Source organism: Piliocolobus tephrosceles, chromosome 5 (assembly GCF_002776525.5).
Source record: "Piliocolobus tephrosceles isolate RC106 chromosome 5, ASM277652v3, whole genome shotgun sequence".
Taxonomy (NCBI): Eukaryota; Metazoa; Chordata; class Mammalia; order Primates; family Cercopithecidae; genus Piliocolobus; species Piliocolobus tephrosceles.
In genome coordinates this window covers 49,916,146-49,937,357 of record NC_045438.1, presented here as the reverse complement: position 1 = coordinate 49,937,357, position 21,212 = coordinate 49,916,146, and the positions used below count along the sequence as shown (strand labels likewise).

General features: G+C 37.4%; 1 protein-coding gene across 6 annotated transcripts in view; it reads right to left on the bottom strand.

Moving 5' to 3' along the window:
• Positions 1 to 21,212, bottom strand: part of TAB2 (TGF-beta activated kinase 1 (MAP3K7) binding protein 2) — a 90,800-nt gene that overhangs the window by 29,121 nt on the left and 40,467 nt on the right. For all 6 annotated transcript variants that reach the window (XM_031935563.1, XM_031935564.1, XM_023188437.3 and 3 more), the window contains 2 exons: positions 11,571 to 11,761; positions 2,865 to 4,365 (listed from right to left, as the gene is read on the bottom strand). In XM_031935563.1, coding sequence (XP_031791423.1) covers positions 2,865 to 4,365; positions 11,571 to 11,672 — 1,603 coding nt within the window. In that variant the 5' untranslated portion in view covers positions 11,673 to 11,761. The remainder of the gene's footprint in view (positions 1 to 2,864; positions 4,366 to 11,570; positions 11,762 to 21,212) is intronic.

Genomic DNA, 21,212 nt, shown 5'->3' with positions numbered 1-21,212 from the left:
CTGGTCTTGAACTCCTGACCTTGTGATCCACCCACCTTGGCCTCCCAAAAGCTGGGACTACAGGCGTGAGCCATTGTGCCCGGCCCCTAGTTAGAATTTTGACTCTGCCACTTGTCCTTCGACAAGTTCCTTAACCTATCTGTTCTTCAATGTTTTAATCTAAAAAATAATACTAGTGCAAGTAAAAGGGCCCTAAGGTTTGCCTTCTATGTTTAAGGAATAGAGTAAAGCCAGGAGGGCTGGAACACAGTGAGCAGGTTGTGAGCAAAAGGAAAAGAGCTGGGGGGAGAAGCTGCTGATCCTGGAAGGCTTCATAGCTTTTACGCTGAGTGCAATAGATAGTGATCATGTGCAGAGAAGTGATATGATCTGATGCATGTTTTTAACAGTATCTCCCTGGATGCTGAGTTGAAAGAAGACTGCAAGGAGGCAAGGACGAGAACAGGTAGGTCACTATAATAATCCATTTGAAAGGTGATGATTGCTCAGACCACAGTAGTGATGATAGGGGAAGTAAGAAGTCACAGGCCACGTGTGGAGATAATGCCTGTAATCCTAGCACTTTGGGAGACTGAGGCAGGCAGATCACTTGAGCCCAGGAGTTCAAGACCAGCCTGGGCAACATAGGGAGACCTTGTCTGCAAAAAAATACAAAAAGTTAGCTGGATGTGGTGGTGTGTACCTGTAGTCCAGCTACTAGGGAGGCTAAGGTGGGAGCATCACTTGAGCCCAGGAGGCTGAGGCTGAAGTGAGCCGTGACCATGCCACTGCACTCCAGTTTGGATGAAAGAGCGAGACCCTGTCTCAAAAAAAAAAAAAAAAATAGGAGGGGAATTGGAGATAGCAAGTTTATGAAACACTTTATTTTCACATTCTAGTGAACATGAATATAATATCTTTTTAATATCATTAAATGTGAATGCCTACTTTACTTGAAAATTTCCCTTATCAAATCATCTTCATAAAAAATTTGCTACTTAAGAATCAGCAACTATCCAACCATAGGACACCTAATGTTTTGATGGACGGAGAGGAAGAGAAGACGATTTTGGGAGAAGAGGAGAAGTTAGTTATCAGTGGAAAAAATAATAGTATATAACATTTATAAACTGCGGAAACTAAACAAAAATGTTTGTAGTTAATCACAGATATATGGAAAATAAAAGTTTTAACATAATTTCTAGGGCAACTGAAATCACTCATGTACTCCTAAAATGCACACACACAAATACATGCACATGCATACCTAGGATTCACTTTAAGTTTGGGTAGAGCCCTGGGTACTTTATTTTTGAGATAGGGGTCTCGATATGTTGCCCAGGCTGGAATGCAGTGGTGTCCTGCAACCTCAATCTTCTGGGCTCAAGCAGTCCTCCCACTTCAGCTTCTGAGAAGCTGGGACTACAGGTGGGTGCCACTGTGCCCAGTTAATTTTTTAAAGCTCCATGAATGATAATGGAATTCGAAAGGACCACAACCCAGCTTGGATTAAGAATCACTAGTGTAGCTGTTTAAAACATAAAATAAGGCAAAACAATTAGGACTCCCTAAGAGACTCAGCAGTGAAATCACTTGATCAGAAATGTAAAGAAGGATGAGGGTATCAGTGATAGTAGGGGCTGCATGCTGCCTAAGGGTGATGTTATAGTATTTTCCAACCTACGACTGATACATGAAACAATTCACTGCAGATACATATATGACTAAGATATGCCTTTACTCTAAAAGATTAAGTTCATCTACAAACTGGCATAAATATTCAAAAAAACGAATAACCTCCACCTTCTTATCTAAATGAATTTATTTAACAGTCCTACTGAAAATTATGTAACTTAAGAGGTTAGATAAAACAAATGACAGAAATTTCCCTATTTGAATTAGTATAGACATAATGTAGTATTATGCCAATACCAGTCTATTTCAGAAAAGGATAATCAATTGAAATAGATTTGAAAGTAATGTCCTTACAATTCCATATAAAAAGAAATACATTAACCAACATTTAAGGGAGGATGAAAGGGACAAATATCAGGAACAAGATTCAAACTTCTTTGATGTAAATTATTCTAATACTTATGCAGCAATAGATTTAATAAAATAAGTCTAAAATGTTGTATTAGAAAAATGAAGAATTTCCCCCGACCCCAGAGAAGGGTCTCACTCTGTTGCCCAGGCTGGGCAGAGTGGTATGGTCATAGCTCACTGTAACCTTTGAACTCCTGGGCTCAAGCAATCCTCCTACCTCAGTCTACCGAGTAACTGGGACTACAGGTGTGTGCCACCATGCCTGCATAATTTCTAAACTTTTTGTAGAGACAGAGTCTCCCTATGTTGCCCCAGCTGGTCTCAAACTCCTGGGCTCAAATGATTCTCCCACCTTGGCCTCCCAAAGCACTGGAATTATAGGTGTGAGCCACCATGCCCGGCCATGAATTACTTATTCTTCAAATATCTGGTCAAAGAAGGCGAATTTATCATATTAGTCAAGAGAGTCAATTAGTTGCTTATTAAACTGTGTTTCTAGGAATTTTTATTTACAGAAAATTTAAAGAGAAAGTCAGCATCACCACAGGTATAAGAAAAGAAAGTGTTATAAACATTAACCAACCAACCAACCAACCAACCAGAGTTGGTTACTCTGAAGAGCTGATAACCCAATTACTCAAACTTCCAGTTTTATAATAATAAAATAAAATTAAAATTAAAATGTATGTATATAATACTCTCAAATGTTACAATAACATCATTTGGGGCAATATTTAAACAATGAAATAATAATGCTAACACCCATTTCTGTTGTGAAATCAAACGTACACCAACAAGCCCGGCATGGAAAACTATCCCACCTTTAGTATTCATATTACCTTGTGTGTAGGCAGCATCGTCAGATCCCATACTCAGTTTCCGTGTTTCACTTATTCTATCCACATGTGCTAACGTAGGGTCCGTGAGGTGCTGAATATTCTCGGTTTCTACATAATGATCAGGATGATTTAGAAGATTTGTAAGTTCAAAGGTAGGGGACACTACCCCTGGTGAAACTGCAGGGGGTTTATTGGGAGAAACTGTAATTTTGAAAGTGTATTTCGTATTGGGCTGAGTGACTACCACTCGAGGAGAAGTTGCAGAGTTATTGCCTATTGCTCGACTTTTGGGTGGATGGTGATGAATAAAGGCAGGACCCATGCTCACTTGCCCAGACATGTTCCTGGAGGCAGCAGATGCTCCAGAGTTTGTGGATATGAAGAGTGTGGGCTGATTCCGCATGACCTGTTCATCTCCTGTGGTGGCATTAGCTGAAATATAGACCTTAGGTTGACTACGGGACATCAGCTCATCCGTATTTGGGGGGCTGGCAGCTATGTAAACAGTGGGCTGATTTCTGTTTAAAGTTTGGCTGTTGACTGAAGAGGAAGTGCTGGAGGTTCGAGGTCCAGAAGAACGCAGTTTTGAAGAATTATTTCTTTGTGGGGGTTCAAGTTTGATTTCAATCTGGTTTTTTCGAGGTCCTGTTGAAATATTCTGAATGTTATATTGGCTATGGGCAGAAGACTGTGAGCTACCAGATGAATGAATGGTGGGTGGTTGTGAAGTAGTAGGTGAACTGATTGGCATGTAGACATGAGAGGTCTGGTGGCCTTGCTGATTTGGCTGTTGAGATGAGGTATGTGACAGAGGATTAGATGCAGGACAGGTAGTCCAGGGACCAGGCTGTGAAGGTTGATAAACTTGCTGAGGGTTCATGGGATTAAACTGAGATACCCAGCCAGAATGCTGTTGTGTCTGTCGAGTTGTACCACCAGGAGTTGTAATGTAAGGCCTAATATAGATAGAATTTCCCTGTGGACTGTTAAGTACAGGTGGAGGTACACCATGTATGTGCAAAGATGTAGGAGTATTACGACCAGTCTGGATATTTGGGGCTAAAGTTACCATAATGGGATTAAATCTGGGAGTTTGTTGAGAAAGGCTAGATGTTCCTTTGCTGCCTAAGTGAAATCCAAGATGTGGTGCTGAATTTGAAGCACCAGAAGAACTGGACATTCCAAAAACATTAAAGCCTTGAGGAACTTGAGCTGGTGCTGTCTGTGGCTCCTGCTGAAATAGTTCACTATTGGACTGGCCACCTTGAAGTTGTCCATCACTAATGCTGTGCGTTAGAGTCCTACTTCCATTCATCCTACTTCCTTCTCTTCCATGGTGGTAAATGTTCTGTGATTGCAAGTCCAAGTTGAGAGAAGTCATGTGATTGCGTAGACCAGAAATTCCAGAATCATCTGAAAAATTCAAGTCTCCTTCACCATAAAGATATCTTGTACTCTCCTGAGAGAGAACAGCACAGCAGGCATCCAGGTTATTATTATTCTATGGAAACAAAATAAATTGATTGATGTTAACAATCAATGCTTGTATTTGCATCTCTACAAATACATGATTAACAAGTGACTGGCTAATACAATTATAACACATATTTGGATATTTAAATTTGAGAAGTATTTTTATGCAAATGATTGAATTAAAAATCCTTACTACTAATGTAATGGAAAAGCTCTGACTAACAAAGTGAATCAAATCATTGTTCCACTTTAGCAGCTACAACGGATAAAAGGAATACAATGGATTCAGACACATACAGTAAAATTATAATCTAATTTAAAAGGCAATTTTAATGTTGAACAAAATATAATCATTCAACTTACATATACAATACTGTATAATTAAACATTTTTTAAAAAGCTAAATGGAAAAAATATCAATGTTTGATATACAGCACAATGTATCAAGTGCTATACACATTTGTTTAAACTAATAAATGTTTAAAAAGTTACATTTGTAGCATTTAAAGTTCTGAAATTCACACCAAAGTCATCTCAATTCTTCCCATGCTTCCTCTTAACTTGTAATCTCTCTCTCTCTCTCCCCCTCTCTCTAGAGGCTCAAGGTAGCCTCCAGAAGAACTAGTTCCTATCTCTGCCTTTAGAAAACATCATAAAAATCTACTCCGGTGGGGGCGCGGGGGATCCTCAGATTGTTTTTAAAGAATTCTCAAAAGACACTGACTAACCAGTAGTCATAAATCATCCACGAAAATGTTTGCCAAACACCTCCTATATGCATAGCACTGTGAGCCTGTGGAAGAATCAAAGACATATAAAATCAAACTTTTCCCCTAGAAAGGGAGACAAACCACAGATTTCTGAAAAGACAACATGAGTACATGCCAAATATTAAGTGGTGATGAAGTTCAACAGAGAATTAATATTGCAGGCTACTGAAGAAAGGAATGGGTTAATGAGGAAGATATGGCCTGATGTTTTTCATAGAATATGCAGAACTTCAACAACAACAACAACAACAACAACAACAACAACAACAACAACAACAACAATTCTTAGTGAAGAGAATGGCATGAGTAAAGAACAACATAAATGTGAGAGTTAAGTAAAAGCATGTTCCAAACAAGGTGGCTGGAACAGATCTGGCTGGAGCTAAAGATTTGTATTGAAAATGTTGTTGAACAAATTGTTGCAAAAGCAGATTGGATTTAAATAACGAAGGAGTTTTGAAAAATGAGTCACACTAGAGTTTGACTGTATTATAAGCAATGAGGAGAGCTACTGAAAGTGGATGAACAGAGAAGTAAAAACACAAAGGGTATTCAGGGAAGAGAAGTCTACTGATACTTAAGATGAATAAAAAGATGAAAAACCTTTGGCAAGATGACCAGTTAGAAGACATAAAGTAATGAGAGTTTGATAATGGAAATAAATTTTAAAAGAATATAAATTGTCAACACAATTTGGCCACAAGAGAGAAAGAATTCAAATAAGCCTGGAAGATTAAGAACCTGACAGAAAGGAGAGTTTTAGACTTAAGAAATATGAATAACCAAGTTAAAATGTCCACAGGCAGTTTGATATGAGATAAAATAATATTAAGAAAGAAGTGGACTAAAAAGGCATCCTGATGCCTTGTTAAGGAAATGACAGTTCACATTGTTTCAACTGGTAATTTAAAAGGATAGTGAGCAAGGTTTGACTTCCCCCTTCTAAAACCAACAACTTAAATCTCTCATGCTGTAAAAATCCTTTCATCCTACTAATAACTCTGAATTGATACATACTAATTTTTCAAATAAAGTTGAAAAACTGATCACAATCTTTATCAACGATTCCTTATTAAAATTAGATCTTATCTTTTGCCAAACCTGATTGGCGCTTTTTGCTTTAAGTTAAATTTATTGCCATTCGAAGTAAATTCTTCTTTCTTCTTAGCCAAAGCTCGGAGACTTTATCTTCTTCTCACCTCCTCTCTGTCATCATTCTCAAATTAAAATTTACATTCCCCACCAAATCCAATTCCACACCTCCTTTGTAAAAGCTTGATATTCATATTTAGTCTTCCTCTTTAATTCTCCTGAGCACTCAAAAATCCCTTTAATCCTTTGTAATCTCTGTAATTATTCAATATGTTCATATTAAAAAGCAATATTCTAGCTCAGCTATGCCATAATTTATACTCCCCCTACCACAACTAGATCAAGTCTCAGACATCATCTCGTTTTCATCTGTAAATACTTCAATATGTACTGTAAGAGACAGGGACTTAAAAACATAATCACAATGCCACGATCATACCTTAAAATAATCAATAATTCTTAGTATCACCTAATATTCAAATAGCATTAAATTAAAGCATAAAAATGTCTTTGTACAGTTAGTTTAAATTGGGATCTAAATAAGGCCCACATATTTCATTTGGCTGATAAGCCTTTTAGGTTTCTTTTAATAACCAGCCCATCTCCTCTTTTAAAATGTTTTCCACTCATTTGTTTGTGAGAAAACTTGGTATTTGTGTAGCAGAATTTCCCCTATTCTGGACTGCACCCCGTGGTCAATCAATTTCCCCTGCATTTCATTGTAAATTAGTAGTTGTATCTATGGATGTGATCAAGTTCATGTTTGAATTTTTGGTGACCATCATAGACGTCCCCTATCAAATCACACAAGGAGACACAGGAATGTTTGCCTGTCTTTTTGTGATTTTAAACCTGACTGGTAGATTCAGATGCTGTCAGCTGGATCCAACTAATGATTTTTAGCTGTTATTGATGATCATTGCTTAGAAACACTATTTCATTAGGGGTGCTAAACAGTAATACTGCAATGTCCCAATTGTAAGATTTTGGCCAGGCACAGAGGCTCACACCTGTAATCCCAGCATTTTGGGAGGCCAAGGAGGGATGATCGCTGGGCCCAGGAGTTTGACACTAGTCTGGGAAACACAGTAAGACCCTGCTTCTAAAAAAAATTTTGTTTTTAATTAGCCAGGTATGGTAGTACACCTGCAGTCACAGCTACTCAGAAGGCTGAAGTAGCAGGATCACTTGAACCCAGGAGGTTGAGGCTGCAGTGAGCCACAATCATCCTACTGCTGCATTCCAGCCTGGGTGAGAGCGAGACCCAGTCTCCAAAAAAACATAAAAAGGATTTAATCTTCATTCTTAGCAGCAATTCTTCCTTGAACACTTGCTCTCTTCAACTATTTGGTTATGTTCTGCACAGAAGAGGCAGGATAAAAAAATTCTTTTCACCAGTTACCAGAATAGTAAATTTGGTCCCTAGGAACCTCCAAAGGTGACTATGATTTATTTTTAGTACCATTATAAACTCGTGTATCTTTAATATTTTGATGTGTTTCAATCACTTTTGGTCATTATGTCCCCTCTTCAGGTTACTGTGAACAGCTTCAAGTTGGCTCCTGGATATATGACATGAATCCAGTAGTTTTTCAAAGTTTGTCTGCTTTCTGATATGACAAGATGTTCCAGCTCATCATATGCATCTACTCCAGACTTGGAATCAGCCATTTCTCAAAGAAGCCCTGGTTACTTTTAGTGAGAAAGGGTAGAGGACTCTCTTGGAGTGTATCAAAAGGGGTGGGATATGAGTTTTTAAAAGGTGGAAAATCACTGCTTTTTGGTATACAGCCACAAATCTGCATTCTCTTTAAAGCTGTATAAAGGTCCGAATCATTAATTCCAGTTCCTCTTTCATTTTTCCCCAAACTCCTGCACAGACACAGAAATTACAGATAGTATCAAAGTATATACACCCTACAGCATTCATTCACTCCTTTAACCAACACTTACTGAGCAAGGAGAAAGGAATATGATCGCTGATCGCAAGAATCTCACAGTCTAGTGGAGGAGATTAACGTGAACACAAATGAAATGCAGCATGGTAGGTGTTATAGAAATATGGGTAAGGACGATGGGTGAAGGTCATTTGAGAAGGTTCCACTAAGTACATGGCACTTAAATATTAAGCGGTGCATATACTGAATGAACAATACTTATTAATGCAGTACTTTGAAAAGAAATACCAATTTTAAACTTACAGATTCAATCGTCCTGTTAAGAGAATTTAAAAACAGTAAAAAATTCAGTTAAAAATCAAAGTGAAAACTATGCAATATTTTCGTATTCTTCTAAGTTTTAAGATTTAGTTATCAAATATAAAAATCAACTTTAAAGATACAAATTACACCTGCTGGTTATAAGCTATCTTAGAGAATTCACAGCAGAAGGAAAAGATATGAGTAGTTTCAAAAACAGGGAACTGTGCAACAGATAAACTTAAGAGAACAACAGAGGATAGATACTTTTGTTCTCTTCCTGACAAGCAAGGTGTCTATAAAGAACGTGTACACAGAATTGGTAGCATGGCATGATCCCTCACTAATTTTAAAAAGTTCTGAACTAGTATACTGTAGGAAGGGTCTGTCAGAAGAACAGAAACCCACCCAACTGAGAAAGGAAGAGCAGCCCCAAAAGAGACGCTGTCATTTAGAGGTAGCTTAATTTGCCTTTTCAATTTTAAAATATTGCTCTAAATTTGGGAAAACGTGCACCCTAGTTGTAACCACAGAAGAAGGAGCTCTTCCTATGCCTTTCTTGTCAGATTTCTTGTTATATCAGCTAAAAAGTACATTACCTGGATACCCTAAATTATTATCAACTCACTTTTAAAAAGTGTGGTCTGTTTCAGGCAAGCAAAATATTTCATTTTAGTTAACACGAGGCGTTGGGAAGCATGCTAAGTAGAGGAGTTTGCTTCTGTAAAGCCAGATTAACATTGCGAAGGTGATATTACTAGATGCCCAAAGGAAATGGAAAACCATTCATTTCTTATTTTTGGGTTAAAGCTGAAAACATGCTTAATTATTTTACTTTAAAATAGGTAATTCATTGACACAGGTTAAAACATAAAAAAAGATACCTGTTGAGAAGTCTGAGTCCTAACTCTGTCCCATCTGGCCTGTTCCCTCTGGCCTACTATGGATAACCATCTTTTATTAATTTCGTTTTTAATTCTTCCAGTATTTCTTTATGCAAACAGGGACAAATACATGGGTGTGTAGATATTTATTTGCCTCGTTCTCTGCACGGCATCTTGTCATACTGGAGATTATATTGTCAGAGTGCATTAGAGCTTTTTTTTTTCTTGAAAATATTTTCAAGTAATTCTACAAAAGGCTCTATGTTTTACTCCCAGTTAGGGTATTTCAAAATCTCTATATCTGTACTATATGTAGGGAAATGTTCTGGACAGTTCTTTCAAAACGAAGTCTACAGAAATTTATCAAAGAACTTATAGTATCTTCCTGTTAGTTTTTTAATAACCTACTGAATAGCAAAGCTTTTACCACAAAATTCTCTTTTATTTGAAAAGTTAGGGAGAAGTTACTTGGGTTCTAGGGGGCGACTATTTTTCCCCACTATCTCTGCTCACTTTCTTTTAACTTCTGACTCCATCCTTATTACATGTTTTTATTCTCTCATTTTTTTCACATTCTATATTAACAAATGTAAACTACTGATTCATTTACGAAGTATATATTATGGGCTTTCTGCTGTTGTTATTCCTTTTAGTACTGGCCGCTAACGTTTATTGAATACTCATTATGAATTAGTTACCCTATTGGTTGTTTTACCTACATTGTCAAATTTAACTCTCTGTTAAAGTTTTTTATTCCCACTGTTCAGTTGAGGAAATGAAAGTCAGAAAATGAGGGTCAGAGAAGTTAATTACGTTACTGCTAGTAACTGTCAAAACTTGAATTCAGTCTGGTTTATCGCCAAAAGATATGCTCTTAACCATTATACTATAAGAAAAGGCATTGCTAGTGGGAGAATTCCATGCAGCTCAGGATGACTAGAGCATACAGTATGAAGAGGAAGGACTGGACAAAGATTAGGGTGTAGAAACAGCCAGGATTCCAGATCACAGACCTTGTATGCCCTAGTCAAGCTATATGAGCGTCATTCAGAAGGGCACAGGGAACAATCAACAGGTTTTAAGTGTGTGAACAGCTCTGCACTCTGGCAGAAGAGGATAGATTGGAGAGACCAAAACTGGGTTAGGTAAAGTAGGTAGACCAATTAAAAGGTGATAACGGTGATAAGGGTGTGAATAAAATGTAGTCATTTAATATAAAGTATAGATTCAATAAAAATTTCATATAATTTCAAACTTTAAAAATCACTTCAAGAGTAAATATGCTTGACTGAGCCCCAGATGCTTTTTTTTTTTTTTTTTGAGATAGGGTGTCTTTCTGTTTCCCAGGCTGGAGTGCAGTGGCGTGATCCCAGCTCACTGCAACCTCTGCCTCCTGGGTTCAAGCAATTCTTGTGCTTCAGTCTCCTGAGTAGTGGGACCACAGGTGTGGGCCGCCACGCCCAGCTAATTTTGGTATTTTTAGTAGAGACAGGGTTTTGCCATGTTGGCCAGGCTGCTGTTGAACTCCTGGCCTTAAGCAATCCACCCACCTCAACCTCCCACAGTGCTGGGATTATAGGAGTGAGTCACAGCACATGGCCCCAAATACATTTCTGTTACAAACATTTTCAGTTTAGTGAAACAGAAAGGCACAACTATCATTCAATATTTGGAATTGTGAATTTCTAAAATTGGGTATACTAAGAACAATGTACAAATTAGAGGGTTAGTGATATTAATTGGAAAACTTACAAATTAAATTTAAAAAATAAAAAAACAGACTTTTTTCCCCCCTTTGGAATTGGGACCTTAGGCATTGTCTAGTCAAACTCTTTTATTTTACAGATTAAAATAAACCTAAAGCACAGAGGGCATATTCTTTATCAGATATGCTTGGGGTGCCCATTTAGGATTATAACCCAAGTTTCCTGACTCCTTAATCATTTTTCTCACTTTCATACTAAGATCTGAAATTAGCTCACCTGGCAGAACAGGTGGGAGAAAAGTTAAGACAGCTCATATCTAGTAAATACAGAGATTATCAATGCTTTACATTCAGATCTCATTTAACTCTCATATCTACTCTACAAGTCAAGTATTATCTATACTACAGATGGTACAGAAAGCTCTATCTTGCTAAAGGCCACATGACTATCAGACACCAAAGCTTATCTCTTTTCATCATAGTACACTAATACCAACAAGAAGATAACCTATAAGAGTTTTTCTTCCAATGTTTAAAAAAAAACAGGTTTGTATTAACAAATTCAGAAATCATTGAACACTGACCTGTAACATGCACCTGGATACAACAACTTCAGGTACTTCAGGGAATTTTTGTCGCAGGTCATGTAAAACCTGAAAATCAATTTGGTGGCTTCCTTGGGCCATTCGTATATTGCCTGATCAGGACTATTTGTACAGTAGGCAATTCTAGGCCTTAGTGGAAATAGTACTCATCTCTTCTGTCCAAGCATTTTCTGTGAAAGAAAGAAAAAAAAAATTTTAATGAGAACTGATTATAGAAGGAATATTGTGGATTTAAAATTTCAATACAAAAGAATATGTGCTTTAGCACTTAACATTATAAACTATAAAAATATTTAGACCTAAAGTGCTTTCCACAGAGTTATACTATCTTTTTAGTATCAACTCTGATGGTAAACTTTTATGTTGTCTAACTCCTGTATATTTATATGCTCTATAATGGCTAAGCCAAAAAGCATTCAAATAATAAATTACTGTCAAGGTTGTCTTCCCAGATTCTTTTAAAAAGGGAGAAGGAATAGCATCACTGATTTTTTTCTTAATGATTACCTCGAGGTGAGTAATCTAAATTCTTAAAGTTGGGATACTGAAAAAATATGTTACGACAAATGACTCTGTTTTGTCTAAAACTTAATGATTCAAAACCCAATGCATTCAATATTTTGCTTTATCTTTCAAATATACTTAATCCTTAAATGAACAATCAATTCATTCTCAGGAGCTTAGTAGCATTTTATTCCCTCTGCTTCTATTAAATCAGTATTTTAAAAATACTAATATTTCCCAAGGGGTTTGACTTAATTGGCTGAGGAGTGAGCAGCCTGGGCATATGGAGTTTTATAAGATCCCAAGGTGATTCTAATGTGTGGTCGAAGTTGAAAACTACCTACCTTATTTTTATTCCTATTGTTTGTAATGTAAACCATGTTTAATGTTGAAAAATCTTTTGGGGATATAAATAGAAGATAAGTACATTAACTTAAATAAAATATTAAGACATTTAAAATCATGCTATTTGAAAATATCTTTCATTAGGACAAATTTCATAAGAAGACAATCTCTTTAAAACTAATTTCTTATTTGTGGTATTTCTCTTTTAACCTCATTAACATAAACCTAAAAATACAGGTCTATACATTCCATTAATGTAGGAATTGGGTCTCTTTTATTATTGTGTATCTAGCACTTCATAAACAGTCTTCAGCATAATAGTAGATATTTAAAATAGTTTTGAGTAGATTTAGTTATAGAACTCCTCAGTGCTCAATAAAATAAATGCTCACTTAGATATCATGCATCATAGTAATAAGCCTTTTAGTTTTTTATCATCACTTGATTAAATTGTACTTAATTATTCTGTCTGTGTGGCTTTAGCTTAGTTTCATCTCATGTATAAATCACTGCCACATCAAATTATTTGCATTATAGATTTTCCAAACGTTATTTCTATGTAAACATACACACACAATTTTCGCATTCAAAAGTAGTTTTTCTATAAATGGGTTGCAGAAGAGAAAGTACTAGAAATTAGTAAGTGACATTTTAAAATAATTTAAGGGGCGATAATCATGCTATAGAACTGCTCATTTTAAGGAAGGCTTCCTTGACTCCTCTCTATCAGCTCATTTCTCCCCCTTCCCCCAATTTTGGGCTAAAACTTCTGGAAAGGGTTGTTTATATGTTAAGTGTCTTCACTTCCTCCCTCCCTCCTAATCTCTTTTAAACCTACCCCAGTCAGGCTTTCATAGGTTTTCTCCACTGAAACTACACTTATCAAAGCCACTATACACTTTCAGTTTATGAAACCCAATGGTGAGTTCTCAGTCCTCAACTTACTAGATCCGTCTGTAGCTCAGGACCCATTCAACCACTACTGCCTCATTCTTTAAACAATTTCTTCATGTGGCTTCTGAGGTTTATATTCTTCTGGCTTTCCTTCTACTTACTGGCAGATTCTTCTAAGTTTACTTTGCTGGATCCTTTTCCTTTTCTGACATCTGAATGTTGGTGGCTGGTAGAGTTCAGATCTATGGTTTCCTTTCAACTATATCTACATTCCTCTTCAAGATAATTTCATTCAAATATATTGCTTTAAACAATATCTGTATATTGGTGCTTGGCAAATTATTATCTCCAACTCCAATTTCTTCCTTGAGACTAACATATCTAACTGGCTAACAGACATCTCCTTTTGTGTATCAACTTAGTTCAAACTTGGTTATGTCCAAAATCGAACTCTTAATTCCTCCCCCATCCAAATAAATCCTTTCCCAGTCTCTTCCATGTCAGTAAATGGTACCATCATTCATCCAGTTGGTCTTTCTCTCATCCCACATCTAATCTACCATCAAGACTTCTTCGTTTATATACAAAAAGTGTTCTGAATCTAACCAATTTTTCCCAGTTCTTACTGCTCTTGTCCAAGCCACCATGATAATTCATCTAGACTACTACTGCAAAGGCCTCAATAGGTCTCCTTGCACCTTCATTCTTTTTGCCAACATACCACCTCTTCCCCTGCCCCCAGTATTTTTACTGAGCAGAGTGATCTTTGTGAAAAGTAAATCAGAGTCATCATTTTCCCTGCTCAAAATAACAAGGCTATCTACCTGGCTATCTACCACTCCTCTAACTTCATCTTCTACCCTCTCCTTGTTCCCTCAATTAAAATGGCAGTCTGGTGATTTCTCAAAGAAGCTACTCTTGTTCTTTCCTTAGGGCTATTGGATTTGCTGCTCCTTTACTACTGGAACAATTTTCCCTTAGATCCACCTGCATGGCTCCCTCCTCTTATGTCATTAAGAATGTCGATCAAACGTCACTACTTCAGAGACAGTTTCCTTGACCAACCCCTCTATCTAAAATAATGCCATAACTCTTCCTATCTCCCACCATTGCACCCTCATACTGCTTTTTCTTCACAGCCTGTATCAATACTTGTGATATATTTTATTATCTCTCCCTCCCCAAAACTTTAGCCCAACAGGATCAAGAACTCTGAAGTTCACTGACCTATCTCTAGGATCTAGATCATTCCTGGTTCACAGAAGATACAACACATTTATTGAATAAAATGAATATTTTATTATAAGGTTTCTTTATAGTTTCTTTCTACAAGGCTTCCAAAACATATTTCAAATGATCTAGATTTGAAAAAAAAAATTTATACACAACTTGAGGGAGAGGCAAATAGTCTGAGACACATTTTTATTATTTAAAGGAGGATGAACCCTGAAAACAAATTTCAACATATTTCATTATTAAAACATATACTGAAATCTCTCACCATACTTGCCTGCTTTTCTAATAAAGACTATTACTTGCACAAATGATAACATTTTTCAATTGTACAATTTTATTTTATGGGTTCTACTTCCTGTAATGGCTGCATAACGCCTACCAGACCAAATCTCTCATGAATAACAACTATAAACAGCAGAAATGCATAAAAAACTACCTGAAGGCAGAAACAAATTGGGGGAGGGAAGAAGAAGGGGCCAGCACTTGGAAGAAGGAAACAGCAAGGGTAACTTTCTATTTTTAATGGCTTTTACTCAGAGAGTAGGTCCCAATTAGTTTGGGTAGCTAAAACTCAGATAAAAAACCTGCAGTCTTACTTGCTTGATGAACCAAAAAGGACAGACGATGGCACAATCACAACAGCTGAAAGCTTAGTGAGTAGATCACAGGAAGCAGAGAACCACAGAGAGGAAGCCCTAAATTCTGTGCATAAACTCAGTATATATCTTTGATCTCCAAACTATACATACGTATGACAGATTCCATTCAAGCAGCAAGGAAGGATAAGGTTAAAATAACTGAACTGAGATTTCAGAGCTTATACTTTAAGTGTAGTCAAGTTATCTGGCTTGAAACAAGTAACAAACCAAACACCAATACTCACTGGAGGAATACAGAATCCAGAGTCTCTACATGGCATTCATAATGTCCTAATAAAACCCAAAATTGTTACACATAAACAGAAAAAAAATGACCCATACTCAAGAGAAAAGGCAACCAATGGAGACCAAGCCCAAGATGAGCCAGCTGCTAGAATTAGCACATAAGTATTTTAAAGCAGCTATTTTAACTATGCTGAAGGATTTAAGTGCAAATATGCTTGGAACTCTCAGCAAAGAAATGGAAATTATACATATATAAAGCAAATAAAAATTTAAGAACTAAAAAATAAAATATCTGAAAAACTTCACTGGGTAGACTTAACCGTGGATGGGAAATGACAGAGTCAGTGAACTCGAAGACAAAGCAATAGAAATTATCCAATCTGAAGGATGAATAGAAAAGTGACTATGGGTGGTGGAGAGGAGAGAAACAGAACCTTAGGGATCCGTGTAAGGTATCACAAGCTTTAATATACCTGTAATTGGAGATTCAGAAGGAAAGGGGAAAAAGAATGAAGTAGAAAAAAAATTTGAAGACATTAGGGCTAAAAATTTTGTTAGTAAAATATATAAATTTACAGATTTAAAATATCAGCAAATCCCAAATAGAAAAAAACAAAGACTACACACAGGCACAAGACAGTCAAACTGCTAAAAACCAAAAAGAAAATCTTGAAAACAGCCAAAGAAACAGAACGACAACAATTCAAGTGAATGATGACTTCTCATCAGAAACAATAGAGGCATCAGAAGATAGTGAAATGACGTAATGTAAGTGCTGAAAGAGGAAAAAACCAAACTGTCTATCAACCCACATACTATATCCAGCAAAAGTAAACTTTAAGAGTGAAAGCAATATAACTATTTGAAAATGTAGACTTTGTGGAGCAATAAGTCATTTGTAAGGACAGCCCAAACACATTACTGAAACAACCGGTATTTACTGAATTTCAAAATAAAAACCAAGAAATACCTTATAAACTTACTCTGTAAAATTATTTCTCATAATAAACAGACACACATTTCCTAGGTTAAGATGCAAAATAACCCCTCTCCTGAGAAAAAGAATAAAGAAATCATACTTTATAAAATGTTTGCAGCAATAGGTATAAAGTTTTGGCATCTAAACTTCCACCAGCTAAAATGATCTAGGAGGGTTAATTCCTTAAGGATTCTAAATAGCAGAGTACATACAGTACTACAAAACATAAGTAAACATATTGGAAAGGTTTATAAAATGTGCCATATTCTTTCCTTTCTTAAACAATTTTTGATTTCTCAGTAACTACAACAGTGAAGAGTACTAGGCACTGGTTAATGGCTCACTCAGACTACAAGTTATGCTTCATATTCAGTGCAGTTTATCATGGTGGATGTTTCTAGGACCATAAGAGTATACAAAAGCTAACTGTTTAACACGAGACCATGTCTCCAGATTAAAAAAACAAACAAAAACAAAGAATGCAACTGGATATATAGGTCTTATGAAAATTCTGGGCATTTATGCGACAACTAGATAAAAGTATTTAAAACTGGGACTATCATCATCTATTAATCTACCAACCATACATTTAATGAGTGCCTAGTATGCAGGAGATACCACGCTGGAGATAGTATAAGTATTAGAGTCAACGTCCTTGCCCTGCAGATCACAGACATTGCTAGGTTAAAGGCACACAAATACAAGCTTATAAGTTATATCTAAAGATAACTATTTTAACTTGCCCATTATTTCATCTTCTGTCTACCTTCTTCTGCACTGGGTCTGCTGCCCGCCATCTCTCTTGTGGCTATCACAGCCACCGTTTGTATCTCTTTCACATCATGCCAAAGCAGAGCATGGGAACATGGTACATTAGAAAAAACTGTAGAGAGCAAAGATCAAGAAAAATAGGTAGGGCCCACATCATGAAGTGCCTTATAGGCCATTAAAATTTGGGGATTTTATCTTAAGAACAATGGGAAGCCACTGAAGGATTTAAAGCTCAGAGGTAGGAAAGGTGACATGATCAAGAAATCATGTGTGTATAAAAAATGGCTATTGTACAGAAAAAGGGTAAAAGAATGTATGAGAAGACCAGTTAGAAAACTACTGCTGTAGTCCAGCCAGGAAATGGTCATAGCTTGTACTGTGGATAGCAATGGAGACTAAGTAGAGAGAAGTGGAAAACCTTAAAGGATATTTAGGAAGTAAAAACATATAGAAATTAGAAATTGGGGTAAAAGCGAAGGAGGTGTCAAGGCTGATTTCTGATTTGCTCAACTGGACAGTGGTTTCATCTCTGAATTAGGAAACAAGGGGAAAAATCAAAGAGTACAGACAAAGAGAAGATTACAGGCTTGTTTCTGAACCTGTGGAATCTAGGGTACCTTTAAAACATCCAAATAGAGATATCATACAGGGAGTTGTGGTATACGGGTCTAGCGCTCAAAGGACAGATCTGACCTGCAGAGAAAAATGTGAGAGGCATCTTTGATATTGGTGTTAATTAAAACCTGAGTGTGAATGAGATAATCCTACCACACAATTTAAACATATCATTAATTATATTATAGATAAAACATTATATAATAATTATTAATTTTTTCACAATGGTCAACATTCTAGCCTCAAAAAACTGAAGAGCAAGTTTAAAGATGGATTTTCAAATATCTTAATGAATTTTTTGTTCAGAAAATATTTTAATGTGGCATTATCCTGTAATGAAACTTTAAAAAATGTTTAAGAAAGAAAACATGTAAACAGTTTAAAAAGCCAGCAAGTGCTACAAAGCTCATCAGGGACACTTTCCCTGCCTCATGTCTCTACACCTTTGATTCCTACTCTGTTTCTCCACATTCCTACCTATTATTGGAGGTGGGGCCTGGTGGTGAATGAATCATGGGGGCGAATTTCTCATAAATGGTTTAGTGCCATTTATGAGAAAATAAAGATTTACCTTTATTTTATATACCATACCTCTCCACTGCTATACTCCTCTGCCCAGCTGCTTATTTTACAATTTTTGTTTAATCAATATTATAATACATGTTTTCCCCCTATAAATACTGTTAGCCTAGATACTTAGTCAATAATGAGGGATGGACTAAATCTCCAAGGTCCCTTCCTGTAGTGGTACTTAGGGAAGAAAAGTATAATTTTAATTTAAAAAACTGTAGAATATTAATCATATGTGACCAAAGCTGGTATTCAACCAAGTCTGATAAAATAACAAAGCTTTTGTAATTCTAACACTAGGGAAAATGGGGAGAAATGGGAGAGGGGACAAGGGAGAAACATGACTATTGTACTTAAGTTATAGATTTAGATTAGATGTATTATTTTCTAGAAAACAAGCTGCCTTGATATTAAAAACAAAACAAAACACCAAAACAATGACTATAAAAACATGGCAATGTCTGTCAAAGACTGAAGCTAACTGCTCTTGACTAGTCTCCTCTTCCCCAGTACACCAAGCCAGATGGGATAGTTTTCTAAAACTTTCCCAAAAAAGGTAATTTTTGTGTAGTTTAAATTGTTTCAAGTCCAGACAAATTTCAGCTTTCAATTTACTTTAAAAGGTTATAATATAGTTTGGGTATTATCCCCCTCTAAATCTCATGCTGAACTGTGATTCCCCGATGTTGGAGGTGGGGCCTGATGGTGAATGAATCATGAAGGTGGATTTCTCATAAGCGGTTTAGCGCCATCCCCTTAGCGCTGTCCTCGCGATAGTAAGTTCTTGTGAGATATGGCTGTTCAAAAGTGTGTGGCACCTCCTGTCTCTTGCACCTGCTCTATGTGATATCCAGGTTCCCCCTTTGCCTTCTGCCATGGCTGTAAGCTTCCTGAGGTCCCACCAGAAGTGGAGCAGATGCCCAGCACCATGCTTCTTGTACAGCCTGCAGAACCATGAGCCGATTAAACCCCTTTTCTTTCTGAATTACCTAATCTCGAGTATGTCTTTACAGCAATGCAAGAATGGTCTAACACAGAAAACTGGTACTGGGAATAGGGCACTACTATAAAGACACTTGAAAATGTGGAAGCAACTTGGGAACTGGATAACAGGCAGAGGTTATAAGAGTTTGCAGGACTCAGAAGAAGACAGGAAGATGAGGGAAAATCTGAAAATTCTTAAGAGACTGGTTAAATGGTTATAATCAAAATCTTGATAGTGATACGGACAGGGAAGGCCAGGGTGATAAAAACTCAGATGGAAATGAGGAACTTATTAGGAACCAGAGCAAAGTCATCCCTGTTATGTCTTAGCAAAGAGCTTGGCTGTATTGTGTTCATGCCCTAGGGATCTGTGGAAGTTTCAACTTAAGAGTGATGATTTAGGGCATCTGACAGAAGAAATTTCTGATGTGGCCTGGATGTTTCTAATAACCTATACTCAGATGTTGGAGCAAAGAAATGACTTAATGTTGGAAGTTATATTTAAAGGTGAAGTAGACCTATAAAAGTTTGGAAAACATGCAGTCTGGCCATGTGGCAGAGAAAGAAAAGGCTTTTTCGGGAGAGGAATTCAAGCAGGCTGTGGAGTAACCACTTGCTATAGATTGGCCTGACTAAAAAGGAGCCAAGTGCTAACAGCCAAGACAATGGGAAAAAGGCCTTGAAGGCATTTCAGAGATCTTTGCAGCAGCCCCTCCCATCACAGGATCAGAGACCAGGAGGAAATAATGGTTCAGGTGGCCAGGCCCAGCCCTGCACAGCTCAGGACACTGCTCCCTGAAACCAGGCCGCTCCAGCTCTAGCTGTGGCTCAAAGGGCCCCAAGAACAACTTGGGATGCTGCTGCTTTGGAGAATGTAAGCCACCATAAACCCTGGCAGCGTCTATGGTGTTAAGCCTACAGGTGTGCACAGTGCCAGAGTGAAGGAGGCTTGGCAGCCTTCACCTAGATTTCAGAGGATGTATGAGAAAGTTTGGGGGGCCAGGCAGAAGCCTGCTGCAGGGGCAGAGCCCTCACAAAAAAACCTCTACTAGGGCTGTATGAAGGGAAAATGTGGAGTTGGAGGCCCCACAGTCTCCACGGGGGCACTGCCTAGTGGGGCTGGGGAAAGGGATCCCCGTCCTCCAGACCCTAGAATGTTAGGTCCACCAGCAGCTTACACCTTGTGCTAGAAAAAGCTGCAGACACTCAACTCCAACCCATGAGAACACCTGTGGTGGTTGAACCCTGCAGACACAGGCAGGGCTGCTCAAAGGCCTGGAGGTGGGACATGGAGTCAAAGGAGATTATTTCGGAGATTCAAGATTTAATGACTGCCCTACTGGGTTTTAAACCTGTATGAAGCCTGTACCCTCTTTCTTTTGGCCAATTTCTCCCTTTTGGAATGGGAATGTTTACCCCATGCCTGTACCCGCATTGTATCTTGAAAGTGAATAACTTGTTTTGATTTTATAGGCTCATAGGTAAAAGGGACTTGGCTTATCTCAGATGATACTTTGGACTTTTGAGCTAGGCTGAAATGAGCTGAAACTTTTGGAAGACTATTAGGAAGAAATGATTATATTTTGAAATGCGAGAAGAACATAGATTTGGAGAGGCAGGGGCAGAATAATATAGTTTGGATGCCATCTTCTCTAAATCTCATGTTGAATTATGATCCCCAATGTTGGAGATGGGACCTGGTGGGAAGTGAATGGACCATGAGGGTGGATTTCTTATGAATGGTTTAGTGCCACCTGCCTTGGCACTGTTCTCATGATTGAGTTGTCATGAGATCTGGCTGTTAAAAACTTTCTCCTCCCTTGCTTCCGCTCTTGCCAT